The 18,567-nt window shown below is 38.0% G+C and overlaps 1 protein-coding gene across 1 annotated transcript in view; it reads left to right on the top strand.

Annotated features, from left to right (window-relative positions):
- Positions 1–10,699, top strand: part of Dhc93AB (Dynein heavy chain at 93AB) — a 44,538-nt gene extending 33,839 nt beyond the window's left edge. Inside the window, exons 54-65 of the mRNA XM_089727510.1 lie at positions 411–490; positions 586–862; positions 1,389–1,580; positions 2,681–2,852; positions 3,322–3,497; positions 3,822–4,064; positions 4,382–4,564; positions 4,880–4,939; positions 5,012–5,125; positions 6,126–6,274; positions 7,755–7,887; positions 9,667–10,699. Coding sequence (XP_089583636.1) covers positions 411–490; positions 586–862; positions 1,389–1,580; positions 2,681–2,852; positions 3,322–3,497; positions 3,822–4,064; positions 4,382–4,564; positions 4,880–4,939; positions 5,012–5,125; positions 6,126–6,274; positions 7,755–7,887; positions 9,667–9,828 — 1,941 coding nt within the window. The 3' untranslated portion in view covers positions 9,829–10,699. The remainder of the gene's footprint in view (positions 1–410; positions 491–585; positions 863–1,388; positions 1,581–2,680; positions 2,853–3,321; positions 3,498–3,821; positions 4,065–4,381; positions 4,565–4,879; positions 4,940–5,011; positions 5,126–6,125; positions 6,275–7,754; positions 7,888–9,666) is intronic.
- The last annotated feature ends 7,868 nt before the right edge of the window (positions 10,700–18,567 follow it).

Genomic DNA, 18,567 nt, shown 5'->3' with positions numbered 1-18,567 from the left:
GATCCACTTGCATAATCTTAAAAACAAATACAATACTTCATTTTTAGGCGTAACAGTGATTTTGATAATTGAATCATTCGGATGAATGAAAATGTACACGTTTTGATGTTTTTTTTATTTATTTATTGCTGAGCTGGGTGGACGAGTTCACAGTCCACCTGGTGATAAGTGGTTACTGGAGCCCATAGACATCTACAACGTAAATGCGCCAACTACCTTGAGATATAAGTTCTCAGGTATAGTTACAAGGGCTGCCCCACCCTTCAAACCGAAACGCATTAATGCTTCACGGCAGAAATAGGCAGGGTGGTGGTACCTACCCGTGCGGACTCACAAGAGGTCCTACCACCAGGAATTACGGAAATTATAATTTTGCGGCTTTGATTTTGATGATTTTTTTGTTAATTCAGGAATGGAAGAATAAAACAGCACTCCAGAGACTGTGCATGTTACGGGCACTACGACCCGACCGTATGACTTATGCTGTCGCGTAAGTATTTACATATGGTAACGTCTCTGTCTGGTCCTACTTGCGCGATTGTGGTGAATGCATCAGTATCATACATTAAATATCGGATATTTTAGGGCGTATATCGAAGAGAAAATGGGTTCGAAGTACGTTGAAAACAGGACGGTGGAGTTTAGCAAGTCCTTCGAAGAGACCAGTCCCACTACGCCGATATTCTTTATACTGTCCCCGGGTGTGAATCCCTTGAAGGACGTGGAGGCGCTCGGTAAGGTCATGGGGTTCACGGCTGACGCAGGAAACTTCCACAACGTGTCTTTGGGCCAAGGTCAGGAGATCGTCGCCGAACAGGCAATTGATGAGGCACTGCAAAAGGGCCATTGGGTTGTCTTACAGGTAAAGCTTTTGGCAGAATTAGTTCTGTTTATCTCTAACGAGATCTTGATACCATCTACATATTTTTAATAAATAATAGTTTAGTTGGAAATAGATGCCGCAACTTCTACGTACCAAGTCCAAGATCCCGTGGTAAGCTCAAGAAACGTTGGTTGAATGTGGTAAAGGCGAACATGTAAGAGAATAACCTCACCCAGAAGGATGCCGGAGACCAAGCAAAGTAGAAAAGCGGACCTTGGCACTAGACCGGGCATGCGCTAGGAAGAAGACGAAGAAGAACAGTCATCTCACAAAATATTTAATGTTAAGTGGTAAATGTAAGACCGGAGCCTATAGGCACCACACAACGTGAATGTCACCTCCAATACATAAATTTATTGCTGATGCCTACTTTTAAAACCTAAAAGAGGTTCTCGTATCTATTTTTTCTTAAGTAGTAAAATGCTTCCTTAATAATAAGAAAAAAGTTAATAAAACCTTTAATGTAGTACTTACCACGATATACCATAGGATCTGTCTATTCTAGAACATTCATCTAGTAAAGAACTGGCTCCCGAGTCTAGAAAAAAAGATGGAGACATTCTCGACGGGTTCGAATGACGACTACAGGCTGTTCATGTCGGCCGAGCCGGCTGCCACAGCGGCCGCGCATATCATACCGCAAGGGATCCTGGAGTCCAGTATCAAGATAACAAACGAACCGCCCACGGGCATGCAGGTATACCGCCGTCAGGAATGTACATCATCAGTTTACTTGCAAACGTTGTTCCTATAAATATAATTACTAGCTTTTGCTCGCGACTCCGTCCGCGTGGAATCCATAACGCTAAATTTTACCCCCAATTCTTTTACGTACAAAGTGAAAATATTTTTGAATTATAGAATGTTAAAGAGCTATTTAAACCCCTATTTTGAAACATTCTTTATTGGTGCTCCACTTGTATTGGTCTTACCGTGATGTTATTAACCTATAGCCTTTCTCAATAAATGACTTATCTAACACTGAAATAATTTTTCAAATCGGACCAGTAGTTCCTGAGATTAGCGCGTTCAAACAAATAAACTTTTCAGATTTATAATATTAGTAGAGATTTCAGTTCTCAAGTTAGTAATTGAAAATTTGAAGATGATGTAACAGGTAACATATAAATTGGAATGCGAATGAAATATTTTCAATTAAATTTACGATGTAAAAGTAGTTAAAAAGGAGCTATTTTTGGGGTATTTTTTTGTTTTTTGGAGAGGGCTATAAGGAGGGAAATAAATCGTCAATCGTAAAAGTGTACTTACTGATCGAGTCATTGAAGATTTTCTCTATTTTTCGTTGTTTAAATAGGGGAAGGTGTCAGGCCACATCCGATTAAGAAATGACAACGTACATGCTATCACCGATCTTGAGACATAAATTTAAAGTCTCAATTGTACATCATTCTTCAGCCCTACTCTCAGTTACCTGGGGTCGGCGCAACATGTTTTCTCCTTCCATACTCCTCTATCATATACCATTTCTTTGCTCACTCCCATTTTACACATATCGAATTTCACGCAATCCATCCATTTCTTCTTAGGTCTACCTCTTCCTCTATATGCTTCCACATTCATAGTTAACACTCTCTTACCAACCATATTTTCATTTCGTTTCATCACATGTCCATACCATCCCAAATGCGCACTTCTCAACTTCTCTGTCACAGGTGCCACTTTGAGACTTTCTCTAACATCTTCTCAATTCAATCGTCTCAATTGTACATTGATTATAAATACATAGAACATTAATTGAGAGTCTGGAGCTACTAAAAATTGGGAAGGTTTTTTTAGGCGAATCTTCACAAAGCTCTGGATAATTTTAATCAAGAAACCCTCGAGATGTGCGGCAAGGAAGCCGAATTCAAAGCGATTTTATTCTCGTTGTGCTACTTCCACGCTGTGGTTGCTGAGAGGCGCAAGTTCGGTCCTCAAGGATGGAATAAAATTTATCCATTTAACGTTGGTCAGTTCTCATTAATCTCACTAATCTAGTTCGTTGAACATATTAGAATAAGGTGGGGAATCGTTTTTTAATACCGTAGTTTGGGGGTAATCGGGACGTTTCCTAATTTCAACACAAATTTTCGGCAGTTTCTACCTATAAAATTGAGATTTAAATGGTTCCGGGGAGGTTTAAATTTTCATATATTAGTATATCTATATCATTTATCGCAAAATATGTACAAAAACTTAAAAAAGCTATAATAGCTTGACCCAATTCACCTTGGCTTTGGGGTGAATCAGTGAATCGAACTTGATAGACGTCGGCAGTTAATAGGGTTATATTTTAGATTTCTAGAATTGCTTTAAAGTATTGATCTTGTTTCAAGTTTGGCGGTAAACTATTAGAACGTTAACCCAAATAAAATTAATTCATACTATTTTATTTCACAATAAAATTGTCTTTACTACAATGCGCTTTCCGTGTACAGGTGATCTCACTATTAGCGTATTCGTTCTGTACAACTATTTGGAAGCAAACTCAAGGGTTCCCTGGGAAGATTTGAGATATCTATTCGGAGAGATAATGTATGGAGGTCATATAACTGATGACTGGGACAGAAGGCTCTGTAACGCATACCTGGAAGAATTAATGCAGCCGGATTTGGTATGTTTTTCATCTGCGATGTTTGGTAATGATTAGTTAAAGGTCGGTACCCAGAGATTAATGAACTCTCTGAATATTCTTTAAGAGAAGTCACTACTTTGGTATGATACGACACTAGTATCATGTTTCATAACATTACCTTCTTCAAACGAGGCTTGTGGAGAGTATTAAGCGGTAGGCAGCGGCTTGGCTCTGCCCCTGGCATTGTTGAAGTCCATGCGCGACGGTAATCACTCACCATCAGGTGGGCCATATGGTCGTCTGCCTACAAGTGCAAAATAAAACATTTTGGGTTAATTTCAGAAGTTTGCTTTTCGTTCTTAGGTTGATGGAGAGCTGCAGCTCGCCCCAGGTTTCCCTGCTCCACCAAACACAGATTACAGCGGCTACCATCAGTACATAGAAGACGCCATGCCGGCTGAATCTCCGTACCTTTACGGGCTACATCCAAATGCTGAAATAGGTTTTCTGACGACTACCTCAGAAAATTTGTTTAGAACGATATTCGAGATGCAACCAAGAGATGCTCAAGCTTCTGGTGCCACTACTGTTACCAGAGAGGACAAGGTTGGTTTATGGTGTTTTAACAATGGTTAGACATCTAATTGTTGCCAGTGTATTTTGCGTTTGCTTGAGCCCGTAATAATGAAAATACAATACAATTTTAATTCATATTCGATTCACCACGTTTATTGACTTATTGGTTTGGTAATTAGTAAACATAGTTATTGCGTCCCAGGGTCCACATTCAATTCACATTTGGTGTTAATATCGTAGTTTCCGGTGTTTGGCTTTGGGATTACTCGATCTTGTTCTTGGAAACAGCAGAAATTTCTAGCACAGAGCCGTTAAATTATGCGATAGATGCTATGCTTCAAATACAGGTAAAGCAGATGCTAGACGAGATAATGGAGAAGTTGCCCGAAGAGTTCAATATGGTGGAGATAATGGGAAAAGTAGAAGAACGAACACCGTACGTGATAGTAGCGTTTCAGGAGTGCGAGAGGATGAACCACTTGACGGGCGAAATGAAGAGGTCTTTGAGAGAGTTGGATTTGGGGTTGAAGGTAAATCTTACAAAAGTTCATTCACTAAAGAGCCAATCTCCCTTCTCTCTCTTCGATCGGTTCCTCACTGCTGAGGATCGTGACTCCGTCCGATTCCGTCAACCAGCTGTCTCCATCAATCCCGTTTTGTAGCTTGGTGGAGTGCGTCGTACCCCCAGTTCCTCCACTATTTGTTCCGACCATCGTTTGGGACCTCTTCCCCTAGGCATTTTTCCCAAAGAGTCAAAAGTCTGGTAAAATGTTTTTAAATCGATTATTTGTATATTTTAAATGATATTTTAATATTAAAACTTACTAAGCCTTTTATGGTAACAGGGTGAGCTGACCATAACATCCGACATGGAGGACTTGGAGAACGCATTGTTTTTAGACCAGGTATGATTGGCTTAGACTGATTGTCTGATAGATGTAACTTGATTTGCTTTATTTGGTATTGAAATTGAACAGGTTCCAGCTATATGGGCTAATAGAGCGTATCCTTCGTTGCTGGGGCTGGCCGCTTGGTTTGTGGACTTGTTGTTACGGCTTCGCGAACTTGAAACTTGGGCAACTGATTTTGTGGTAAGCAATATGTTCGTCGTTAATTTAAAAGTAACACTTCCATTTCAAATCTTTTCTTTCTTCTTCAATATGAGTCCACCCAATGCTCAGTGTAAGTTATGAGACTCACACTCAGCATCAGTCAGTCTCATGACTTGTAGGTCATATGCATTTTTTTATAGCTTAGATGGGTGGACGAGCTCACAGACCACCTGGTATTAAGTGGTTACTGGAGCCCATAGACATCTACAACGTAATCTAATACGCTACCCACCTTGAGATATAAGTTTTAAGGTCTCAGTATAGTTACAACTGCTGCCCTACCTTTCAAAACGAAACGAAACGCATTACTGCTTTACGGCAGAAATAGGCAGTGGTACCTACCCGTGCGACTCACAAGAGGTCCTACCACTAGTAATGCATACTTTTCGGTCTCTTGGCTTTCGCATCTTACCGGCTATTTTGACCGAGGTAGTCGGACCGCTTAATTGGTTGTCTGCCCACCTTACGACGTCCAGGATGACATTTCTGCTGCAGCACTTTTGTGGCACACCAAATATCAGTGCGACAATACCTTAGTACTCATACTCTCTGTCAGTATCTCAAATACCTTTAAATTTTTGAATTTATTTGGTACCTGATAGCCGATATACATCGATCATACGTCTCAAGATAATACGATTAGTGTTGTGATGTCTGTGATGGCTTCTGTAAGCTTCTAACATTTTTTGTAATGGCGTTTAGCTTAGAAGTCTTTTTACTGGTGGCAGGACCTTTTGTGAGTCCGCACGGGTAGGTACCACCACCCCGCCTATTTCTGCCGTGAAGCAGTAATGTTTGAAGGCAGGTTTGAAGGGTGGGGCAGCCGTTGTAACTATACTGAGACCTTAGATATCTCAAGGTGGGTGGCGCATTTACTTTGTAGATGTCTATGGGTTCCAGTAACCACTGAACACCAGGTGGGCTGTGAGCTCGTCCACCCATCTAAGCAATAAAAAAAAGTCCGCATTGTTGTATATAGCTACCGACATCAGTGTGGTTGGCTGGATTCTTCAATCCTCAAAGTCTGTTGACGGCCATCATGCAGAGCACGGCGCGTCGCTACGAACTGCCCCTGGACAAAATGTGTCTGCAATGTGACGTTACTAAGAAAATGAAGGAGGACTTCACGTATGTCTTGTTCGGACGTTAATATATATGAATTAGATATATAAACGAAATATATATAGTAAAATGAAATCGGATAATACTAACAAAACAATCTGAACAGTAGTTTTCATGGTTTTTAATTAAAAAGATCGTTCGATTGCAATTTCTGTGAAACACCAATGATTTTATTTAAAAAAACAGGAAATAAAATTCAAGTAATTACAACATTTTTTTACGTTAACCTGAACAGAAAGCTCAACGCATCGTGTTATACGTATGCTGTAACATTGTTCGTTCTGTGATCAGCTTGTCGTTTCGTTTGGCCACAAATGACGTCACACGTCATGAAGTTACGTCCGGATGCGTTTTGTAAAAATCTGCCTCTATACCTTTTTAAAGCCTTAACCTAATGTTTGACTTATAAAACATTAGCTATTGCGTTAATGGAAAAATAAATATATTGAAGTTCAATGCTATTAGATTTCACTTCTTTAAAAATGTGAAGAATCGTTTGTAAATATTTGCAGTGATAGTAATTATTATGTTAATGTTTTCAGTCATCTCGAGATAATTAGTTTTAATATCTCAGTAAAATTTGAGCAATAGTAAAATTATTTAAATTACACCAAATTTTTTAAAGTTTTTATATGTAATCTACAATAAATGGTTAACATTGAATCAAAATTGTGCGCTCAAAATAAATTTTTAACTAAACGTATTTTCCATTTTATGTATGTGCAAGTTTTTTAGCAAAGTGTACGGCTGAATTCTTCGCAAGAGTTGCTTGATCAAAGGAATATGCATGGACGCGATGGATATAATAAACAATATTGCCTGTATCACTATTGAATGGTTTTGCTGAGAATGCTTCAATACATTTCTTCAATTGGTCTTTGTATATAACAGCGTCTTTTAATTCTTATTTCAACTGGGCCTTCGCAGAAACTATATTGTGTATTAGTTGGGCTTTGGATTAATTGTAAAGCTACTTTTGAGCTTATGAGCTGAACGTAAAGTTTTGTATATCGACTGTTTTCAACATCAGTGCTTTTAGCATCAGGTTTGCTTGCTGTTACGTACTACGTAATTGAAAGACATATCGTTTGCGGCCATATATTTGTTCCTTTTTTTCACTACCCTTAAATTGCAAGCGCAATCCGCGTTACAGTCAATATGTCTTTCGGCAGAACTTAAGACATGTGTGCTAAGTCTAAAATTAATACTCATTAGACACGTTTAATATCTATAAGAAATATGGCGGGCGTTTTAAGTATCAAGCGTAAGTACGTACGTATCGAGTGCTTTGTTTTTAGTATCTATGCCTTTGCTGGAATATTCTGACGGCGTTAGCTTAAAAATTCTCCCTTCAATATTACACCAAAACAAAATAACCTCACAGAAATTTGTACAGCATGGGAGTGTTAGTACACCGCCTAATATGTGCACCGCATGCGAGTGTAAGCATAGCCTTCTCCTCCTTCTACAGGATAGCTGATTCCAGGTCTGCGCCCCGTGACGGTGCATATGTCCATGGACTCCTAATGGAAGGAGCGAGGTGGGATGTCCAGGCTGGTATCATAATGGATTCGAGGCTCAAGGAGCTCTTCCCAGCGATGCCGGTTATTAATGTCAGAGTGAGTTACAGAGCATTGTTTTTTATTGTTTAGATGGGTGGACGAGCTCACGACCCACCTGATGTTAAGTAGTTCAAACCGAAACGGACACGGCAGAAATAGGCAGGGTGGTGGTACCTACCCGTGCGGGCTCACAAGATGTCCTAGCGCCAGTAATTATGCAAATTGTAGTTTTGCGGGTTCCATTTTTATTGCACGATGTTATTCCTTCACCGTGGAAGTCAATCGTGAACATTTGTCAAGTACGTATTTCATTAGAAAAATTGATACCCGCCTGCAGGATTCGGACACCGTTGCGTCGCTAGATACGAATCTATCGGACGTCTTATCCTTTCAGCCACGACGGCTTCGTTCAAAATTATTTTCAACTAATTCGTGATTATAATTTAATTCTTCTTCATAGCTTGAACCCAATCTACGGCCGTCTGGTGTAGTGGTAAGTGACATGGTCACTACACAAGGGGGTCGCGGGTTCGAATCCCGCCAAGGGAAGATATTTATATGATAAACATAAATGTCTTTTCCAAGGTTATGGATGTATATTAAATATATGTATGTGTATAATAAAAATCTTACATTTATTTCCGTTATCTGGTACCTGTAACACAAGTTCTTTACGAACTTATCACGGGACCAGTTAACGTGGCGTGATTGTTTAAAAAAAAAAAATAAAAAAAACTTTGCCTAAGTAACTTTTTCAATTTCGCAATTTTACAACTGGCCGTTTGGCCAACGACGATAAAGCATTTCGATACGCGTATCAAAATAGCAAATATTAGGTAATGTAAGCTATAAAAATATCTGAACATGAATGAACTTATATGTATTTATTTTATGTATTTCATTATATATGTACGTGTATGTATATGTATATGTTTACGTTATTTATGTGTGTATGTATATATGTATATATTATGTCCTAGTGTTTTATTTTTATTTTTTTATTATTGTTCTTGTTTAGATTGTAAATTGATTAGATTGTATTCTTCTACCCACTCATTTAAAGCTTTCCTTCGATAAGAACGGTGAGCTGGTAGAAAATTCAATTGTTGAGTTAAGCTCCCCATTTTTTATATCTTACGCAATTACTGTAATATTAACTGTGTGTACAATAAAGAATAAAGAACATCCTAAAAAACGATGCTAAATAAATTTTAGAAAAATTCATCTTTGAAAGACTCGTGCTGTCATTTTAGCACACGTTAAAAAAATTAAGGCATTTCACTGTTTTTGAACATTAATGTTCTCGCCGGATCTTCTTAGCGGGTTGCGATTCCAATCCGGTAGTAGATTCATTCGCGAAGCAGCTGCTCTTGAGTGATTGGATCTCCTTCGGAGTCGCCCTTCCCACCCTTCCATCTCCATCCCACCTCTTCTGGCTACTGAGCCTTTGCTCGCTCAACTATCCTAGTGAAATGGAAAGGCCTACGGGCCATAGTAATCCATCAATCATAAAAAAATATAATTTGCGTAATTACTGGTGGTAGGACCTCTTGTGAGTCCACGTGGGTAGGTACCACCACTCTGCCTATTTCTGCCGTGAAGCAGTAATGCGTTTCGGTTTGAAGGATGGGGCAGTCGTTGTAACTATATTCAGATCTTAGAACTTATATCTCAAGGTGGGTGGCGCATTTACGTTGTAGATGTCTATGGGCTCCACTAACCACTTAACACTAGGTGGGCTCTGAGCTCGTCCACCCATGTAAGCAAAAAACATTAATGTAAGATTTACTGATCATCGAGAAGTGACGTCATTACTGAATATTAACGTCACCACAGGCCATAACCCAGGACAAGCAGGACCTCCGGAACATGTACGAGTGTCCGGTGTACAAGACGAGGACCCGCGGCCCCACGTACGTGTGGACCTTCAACTTGAAGACGAAGGACAAGCCCGCCAAGTGGACCCTAGCTGGCGTCGCCCTGTTATTGCAGATCTAGTGTATCAACAAAAGACCCTGCTTCGCAAACATATTCATGAATAATAGAGCTGTTATTTATTATTATTGAAGTGAAACTTCTAATGCGACTTTCGACAAGGTTGCGTTAAGCGTTTAACGCTAGCATGGAATAGAAAGAGACAGAGCGAGAGTGAATGCGTGGCACTCGAACGCATGCGCGTACAATACCTGTTACAGGCCAGCACGAGCGTTAGCAATGAGTAGCATCCAATATTTTAATAAATCCAATATTTTAATGTATAATTTTTTCAAAATATATATATTTATTTTTCTATCTATAATTTAAAATATATATAATATAAATGTTGAAGATGTCGCATCTCTTATACACAGCATTCCCTATTAGAAGAGCAATCTGATTTAAGGATGAAAATGATGAAGAAAATACTACATATCGAAAAAGAAGTTTCACTTCATTCATGTGCACCTAGTTGCACGCTCACCGTTTTTTTCCGTTATTCAGCTTCGATAGGATTCGGATAAATCATTCCGAGTAAATAATTAGAGTAAATAATCGTAAAAATTAGTAATGTTTCATAGAAATTGAATTTCTGATAATACATAATATCTAGCTGTTTTAGCGTTGACTTCGATCTCTAAAAATGTTAAGAAGGCGAAAAGAGATGCAAAAAAATTGTCCAGATGCTTTTTTAGGCGAGTAGACGACCCCATCTGGTATTAATTGGTAACGGCCACCCACCTTGCTCGGCACTTGACCAGATAAACTAAATATTTAATTTCAGAAGCTGAGTTTGTTGCTTCAAGACATAGTCTGTTTGGTGTTGGTTAGCTGTAATTATATTATTAAAGGAAACTATTGTATCTTTATCTTTAAAATGTGCTTGAATAAATATTATTTAAAAATTTTTTGAAATTTTTATTTGATTTATTGAAATAAAGAAAAAAACTCGATCCTTGATTAATCCGTTGACAAAATAATGTGCTCTGAGCTATTGTTTCCTCATTTAATATACTGATTTAAGCATTAGTCACGAATTCTTAACCAGCCGCTTAAATATTATAAAATATGCATTATTAAAAATCCATAAAAAGAGCGTCTGAATAGTTTCAAAACTTCGTTTACCCATTTTCGTGGTATAGGCAATAATTTATATTTGAATTGTTAAAACACAATAGCATTATAATTCAAAGGTCAAGCGAAGGCATTAGCGAAATATATATTTGCTTATATGCTTAGACATAATGAACGATGACACACGGGTTTTATGTTCCACTGTCGCCGTCAGCGGTTTTAGAGGTGACGCGACCTTTGGGATCCCATCTGGAGGTAGAAATCGACACTCTCCATAGGTTGTTATGAAACCAACAAAAGAATAGCATACTTTCTTCATGACGGTTGGAAAGTATGCATAATTTGTCTATCGAAATAAGAAAGAAAATGACAAGAATAAACAATTGCCTGATCTTTTTGCCTTAATACAGGGCTTCCCAAACTTATTTTGTCCCCATTTTTTCACCTACTTAAAAAACACTATAGCGAGAGCTCAGTCGGTGTCTAAGAGTCCTCCTAGATGAAATTACAAATTGCCTCCCAAGCCTCTACCCAACGACCCCTTTTTTTCTGGGTCTCTTACCGCCCTCCTTTAGGCCTGTTAGCTCCCACAAAGGGGCGTTATCGTCCACTTTGAGAAAGGCTGCCTTAATGGGTGGATGAGGTCCTGACCAAACTATTTGAAGGGGTCTTCGGAGTACATAAGCGTCTCAAGGTGAATGGCATCATCCACCTTGAGACATGAGGTCGAAGTCTCAATTGTCTAACGGCTGTCCGGCTTTTCAAATCGGAACGCATTAGTGCATTACGCGACAGAAATAGGAAGGACGGTGGATCCTATTCTTTGTACTTTCTTGTACCTAATCTTGTTTTTTGTACATCTTATATCTTTAAACGAGCAATTCTTGTATATAAATATATATATATATAATCTGAATCTCGGAAACGGCTCCAACGATTTTCATAAAATTTAGTATACAGGGAATTTCAGGGGCGATAAATCGATCTAGCTACGATTTACTTTCAGAAAATGTTGTTTAATTCGTGTTTTCAATAACTAACTTTATCGATAATTTTGATTTTTTCTTTAAATAACCAGTTCATATGTTGTTATTATTCTGTCGGTAAGATCGAAAAATATTATACATATATGTACCATCATTTTATAAATATGTAATTCATATTTAAATATAATTTCTAAAAAACACAACTTATCAAAAAAAAAAGTCGTCGTGGCCTAAAGGATAAGACGTCCGGTGCATTCGTTGTTGCGATGCACCGGTGTTCGAATCCCGCAGGCGGGTACCAATTTTTCTAATGAAATACGTACTTAACAAATGTTCACGATTGACTTCCACGATGAAGGAATAACATCGTGTAATAAAAGTTCAAAAAAAAACCCGCAAAATTATAATTTGCGTAATCACTGGTGGTAGGACCTCTTGTGAGTCCGCACGGGCAAGTACCACCGCCCTGCCTATTTCTGCCGTGAAGCAGTAATGCGTTTCGGTTTGAAGGGTGGGGTAGCCGCTGTAACTATACTGAGACCTTAGAACTTATATCTCAAGATGGGTGGCGCATTTACGTTGTAGATGTCTATGGGCTCCAGTAACCACTTAACACCAGGTGGGCTGTGAGCTCGTCCAACCATCTAAGCAATAAAATATATATATATATATCTAGTAATAATTGTAAGCTATTTCGGGAGGATTGCATGAAAGTGGTCTAAAGCTTTCACAACGATAAGAAATTTAAGTTATTTTTTTTTGACAGAGACAAAATAATATAGAAATTAGAATGAAGAGCGATTCGGTCTGTCTGTGTATTCTGTTGTGCTATAATTTATCACGAAATTGTGTAAAAATATATACGTGTATTGAACGTTTTAAAGTAACAGTATGCTAAATTATTTTTTTGGGATGAAGTCATAACAGGCTTAGAATAAATAGGCTACAAGCTATGGTAAGCAAAAAAAAATATCAAGTTTTTCACATTAGAATTAATGTCATAAGGCTTAAAAAAACTTAGATGTTAAGATATGTTTAATATTAATCGTGTTATACAACCAATGATCGCATCCGTGTATAAAAGTTGTGATTCTTAAAATAGTTTGTCTGTTTAGCGTGTGACTCACTAATTATTTATCGAGGTGTGGTCTTATTGTGGATTAATCAATATAATAATTGTTCGCTTAAGTTGATCGACCTTATTGGTTATTATCATGATGGGATGTTTGGTTCTAAATTGAAGAATCGTTTGTGATGAAATGTCAAAAACTTTCGTTTTTTTTGATAACGCCATCTTGTTGTGTCTTTAAAGCGGTTAGTTGCCCTCAATTAAGAAAAATAGTATCATTATTCGCCGATAGATGTCGGGAAGAGTTGATTATTGAAAACACGAATAAAACAACATTTTCTGAAAATAAATCGTAGCTAGATCGATTTATCGCCCCCGAAATCCCCTGTATACTAAATTTTATGAAAATCGTTGGAGCCGTTTCCGAGATTTAGATTATATATATATTAATATACAAGAATTGCTCGTTTAAAGGTATAAGATTTAACAGATAAATCTATTTAAACGAAAACAGTTCACAATTAATTTTCAAGCGATACCAGTTTCTTGGTCTTTAGCGTTCGTGTCTATTAGCATATTGTTGCTTGTTTAGTTAGACGAGCACGCTGGTAAGCAATAAGTTCTAATTATCATAAAAAGTTCACAACACTAAGTTTAATTAATGACTTTTGCTGGGATGTTCAACTTTATAGCAATTAGATCTAGCACGATATCTAAGAGAGGTGTTAAAAATACCTTATAATTTTTTTACCTGATATTGCTTCATTAAAAGTACTTTTACTAGGTTTTTCGTGGTCAAAATTCTAAAGTATTCGAAACTTATATAATATAATGACAATTTAAAGCCGCAAAAGTAATTTTAAATATCATAGCGACTCTCTAGAGAAATTATATTGAAAATGATATTGCTTTTTAGTTTAATAATTTTTTCTCATACCTATACTTCGAGGGAACGCGGGAGACGACTTTATTACGTTCTCACGAAATTTATATTTATTAATTAATTTACTATACCAACAATTGTTTTTGTTCAGCGTAAAGAATAAATGTATTGTTTTCATGTAGGCTCTTGTCTTGTGTTATGTACCGCTAACTCAGGAGAAAAAACAACTGGAACTGAATACCAATGAATTTTTACATCGATACTCACTCCAAGCTAATATATGTTATTAATAGTTTGAATTCGTATTTCGGCTAATATAGCTGATGAGACAGACGGTAGCCCTCTCCTAATTTGCAACGAGTGAACCCACACAAACAGACACGCATATGTATGATTGTCAGGAAATGCGTGTCAAGGTCGGAAGTGAAAACGTATTTCAGTTCATCACCAATACATCCATACAGAGAAACGGTGCAAAAATAACAGGTTTTACTTCTCTAGTTTTACGTGTGACCTGTCTGCATTGTACGAATGTTTGTACGGTTATATCAAGAATGTTTTCGTTGTAATTATATGCAAAACTCAGTGTCGTTTGCTTTTTGCTATGATCGATTGAAACGACAAAAAAATCTCGATTTCAGAATTAGAGTAACAAATAAGGCAGATTGTGTGAAGAAGCAGCAATAGAAGTTTGTGATTCGACAGCAAAATTGACGTTACGGAGCATCAGGTACCTGTCAAATACCGGTCAAATAGCTCCGGTCACCGTCCTCGTCGAATCAGTCGCTTGCGACGAAGGGCTCGACAAGCGAATGAACCCATAGACACAGCCCACTGAGTTTCTCGCCGCCCAGCTCACCTATATGTTAGGGCGAAGCTGAAATAGCCTCTCAAGGCTATCAGCACAGGTAGGAATTTTTTTTGTCAAATATCCTATGTTCCATGAAAGCTACCTGCTACGCTAAAATAGTGAAAAACATGTCTGTTTTCTGTTAAGAGTTTAGTTTATGTAACTCTTTGTTTACCAAGAAAAAAAAATTCAAAAAAAATTTTTTTCCATTATTCTATTTCGATATGAAAGAACAGTCTATAGAGGATCTATTAGACAAGGAAAATAACTGAATGGATTCCAAGAAGAGGAATAAAAGGAATCTTTTTCAATTTCATTCCTTTCTAAAGTAATTCTCATTTTTAAACACCCAGCCACCACGTTTTTTTTTTAAACTTATGCAAAGTGTCTCTTCATTAATCAAGTTCTGTAATAGGTAATTTGAGCGGGAGTAGGGGCTTTTTATATTCACCTAGTGTTGTACATTGCGTGCTCTCCGAAAAAAAAAATTAGATTGAATTCCAGAGAGAAAAAACCATTGTATTAATTAAATTCTTCTTTCAAATATTAATTTCTACATCCGTCCATTTTCCTTAAACAATTTAATACTAATTATTACGTATCGTAGGCTTTTGCAAATAAAAAAATCGACCATGACAATAAATAAATTACTGAAGAATGGACTGCTAATTGTTTTATTATTAAATTATTAACCTGTGTTATGTAGTCAATAAATATTTTTTTAAACGATGTTATTATTAAAAAAAAAGGGAAAAAATCTTGGTTGTTTTTGTCGACACCGGCGCGATGTCTAGGTCGTGACATTATGAAGGTCGGATCATTCTAGATTTTTTTATACGATTCGATCCTTAATTCTTTTGTTACGTCTTATCTTCAGGTATAAAACCGTTTTGTATTGGGTGGCAACGGATCCTTTTGCGTTGATTTGTAGTTAAGTGTGATGCGCCTGTGTCATGGTTACTGTAGCATTTATATGCTACAGTAACTTATGCTTATGCACCGTAATTTAAATGCCGCTACACATCATGAGACATGAGACGAAATCGAAATGCGTGCCTGCTTCGCTACGGAGCTGAGCAGGGTGGTGTCCAATATTTGCGAATTCACAAGATATATACTCTAATGCCATCGTTTTAGCATCTACGGAATCATAAAATAAGTATCATCATGGGAGTCGTTGCGCCGTTACGGGGCACAGAACGGCCCTCGGGGCAAGCTAATCTGCCCAGGCATGAGATTTAAGTACTTGAGACACGTCTAGAAGTCATACTTTCCACTAGATACCTCGATTTAAAATCGATCGGTAATATTAAAAATAACTTAATATGACTTAATTCGTTCGCGATTAATTTAGTTTAAAAAAATATTACAATTCAATTTTTTTATATTCAAATTCGATATATAAATTACCTAATAATTCGATAATATTTTTTGTTTCACATATATGTAATTCGTTTCTTCTAATTAATTTCATTCAGGTCTACAATGAAAACTCGGAAGATACCACAAATCTCTGTGTCAACCACGCCCGTATCATTAAGCCTACACAGCACTACACGCGACAGATGCACGTGATAATGTCACAGTATTTACACGTTAGTTCGAGCACATTCGAATTAACATAATACACTAAATTATATACATTATACATTAGTAAGGAGCTTGCAATTACTCCTACAAGTATTCGCGTGAGTCAGGAAGCCCACGTTAATCTACTGTTTTCGTTTCTAATTAAATAAAGGATTAGGAACTTGTTTTACCGATGTTAAGATTGTTTAACTGATAAAAGTATATTTATTGCAAGCTAGTAAAACCCGGCCAGCAAGACTATAGTTTTTTGTTTAAAAATCTACTTATTAAGTTTTATTGAGTTTCTTCGAGTGCTATCTATTGTACTAGGATTGTACTATGTCAGGAACCTTCCCAATAAAAATATATAACAAATCTTCAAAGAGTTCGACGAGCGAACTATCGAATAGACATAGCCCAATGAGTTTCTCGCCGGATCTTCTCAGTGGGCCGCGATTCCGGTCGGCTGGTAGGTTCTGCGAAGCATTGCTCCTGCTAGGGCTAGTATTAGCAAATTCTCTAAGCCCGGGAGCTCACCTACCCGTTCGGGCGTAGCTGGATAAGCCCCTTAGGCTAACAGCCAATAAGTAGGTGAAAAAGGTGGTGACATAAACTTTAAATCGTCGTGCGAACCACACTATCGTAAGAGGTGGGAAACACGCGGCCTGCGAGCTAGTGTTTGGACGACCCTGATTTTACTAATTCAATTGATTATAAATTTCGATCTTTACTTACTTACTATATTTAAAATACTTTTCTAGTCCTTTTTTTTATTGCTTAGATGAGTGGACGAGCTCACAGCCCACCTGGTTTTAAGAGGTTACTGGAGCCCATAGACATCTACAACGTAAATGCACCACCCATCTTGAGACAAGTTCTAAGGTCTCAAGTATAGTTACAACGGCTGCCCCACCATTCAAACCGAAACGCATTACTGCTTCACAACAGAAATAGGCAGGGTGGTGGTACCTACTCGCGCGGAATCACAGGAGCTCCTACCACCAGTAAAATCTACATGTCGTCTACATGATTATCTATTCATGTTCCAATTAAATGTAGGAACAGCGGTAGGGAAGGTCTTTCAGAAATTGCTCGGTATGCGAATGATATACTAATATCATTATTACTGGAGACCCTGAGGCTTTTGCCACCAACACAGATGGGCGAGCGCTGGTTCAGCCAGAAGGGGTTAGGATATTACTGTTCGAAACTTAAATTTATGTACCTTGAAAATGTTAGCGCGATTCGAGCATCTACTCGGGGTCTTCGTGCTCCCTTACGGGGGCACGGAACGGGCCTCGGGGTATACCCCACTGCCTGGAACGAAGCTCCCTGCCACACAGGGCAGGGGTGGAATGGATGCAAGACAGGATTAGGGGGGGGGGGGGCTGTTCGCAGCGTGCTCGGCACACTCACATCGACAAAAAAGAATATATAACTAGTCAGGTCATAAGTATTGTCACACAGTAAAAACTTTTCTTTTAGAATGCTGGCCACAAAAAAGTTTATTGAATTCGAATTTCGAATTGTTCATGAAAATAAAAATGTATACTTTTAGAATTTTACTCATTTTTAAATATGGAGTGGACGCTTAAAGAAGACCGTGTTGCAGTTATTGCGTTGCATCGTTGCGGTTACGCGCCAATTCAAATTTTTAACATACTGAAAAATTTGAATATAACCAAAAGATTCGTTTATCGTACCATCAAACGATACAATGAAGACTCTAGTGTAGATGACAGGTCAAAAAGTGGTCGCCCTCGGTCTGTTAGGATTCCAGGAGTGATAAAAGCTGTGAAGGCGCGAATTCAAAGAAATCCCAAACGTAAGCAGAAACTGTTGGCCCTTCAGATGGGGTTAAGCAGAACCACGGTGAAAAGGGTGTTAAATGAAGACTTAGGGCTTCGGGCATATCGAAGAAAAACAGGAAATCGTTTGAATGCTCGTCTAATGGACCTGAGACTGAAGAGATGCCGCGCTTTGTTGAAGCGGTACGCGGGAAAAAAATATCGGGAAATTCTTTTTTCGGATGAAAAAATTTTTACCGTAGAAGAGAGCTACAGCAAACAAAATGATAAGGTGTACGCACACAGTAGTGAAGAAGCGAGCAACCGTATTCCGCGTGTCCAACGAGGTCATTTTCCATCCTCGCTCATGGTATGGTTGGGAGTTTCTTATTGGGGCTTAACAGAGGTACATTTTTGTGAGAAAGGTGTAAAAACGAATGCAGTTGTGTATCAAAATACAGTCCTGACGAACCTTGTGGAACCTGTTTCTCATACCATGTTCAATAACAGGCACTGGGTATTCCAACAAGATTCGGCGCCAG

This window comes from Bombyx mandarina, chromosome 05 (assembly GCF_030267445.1).
Source record: "Bombyx mandarina strain Sakado chromosome 05, ASM3026744v2".
Lineage (NCBI taxonomy): Eukaryota > Metazoa > Arthropoda > Insecta > Lepidoptera > Bombycidae > Bombyx > Bombyx mandarina.
This window is presented reverse-complemented; position numbering and strand designations above follow the sequence as displayed.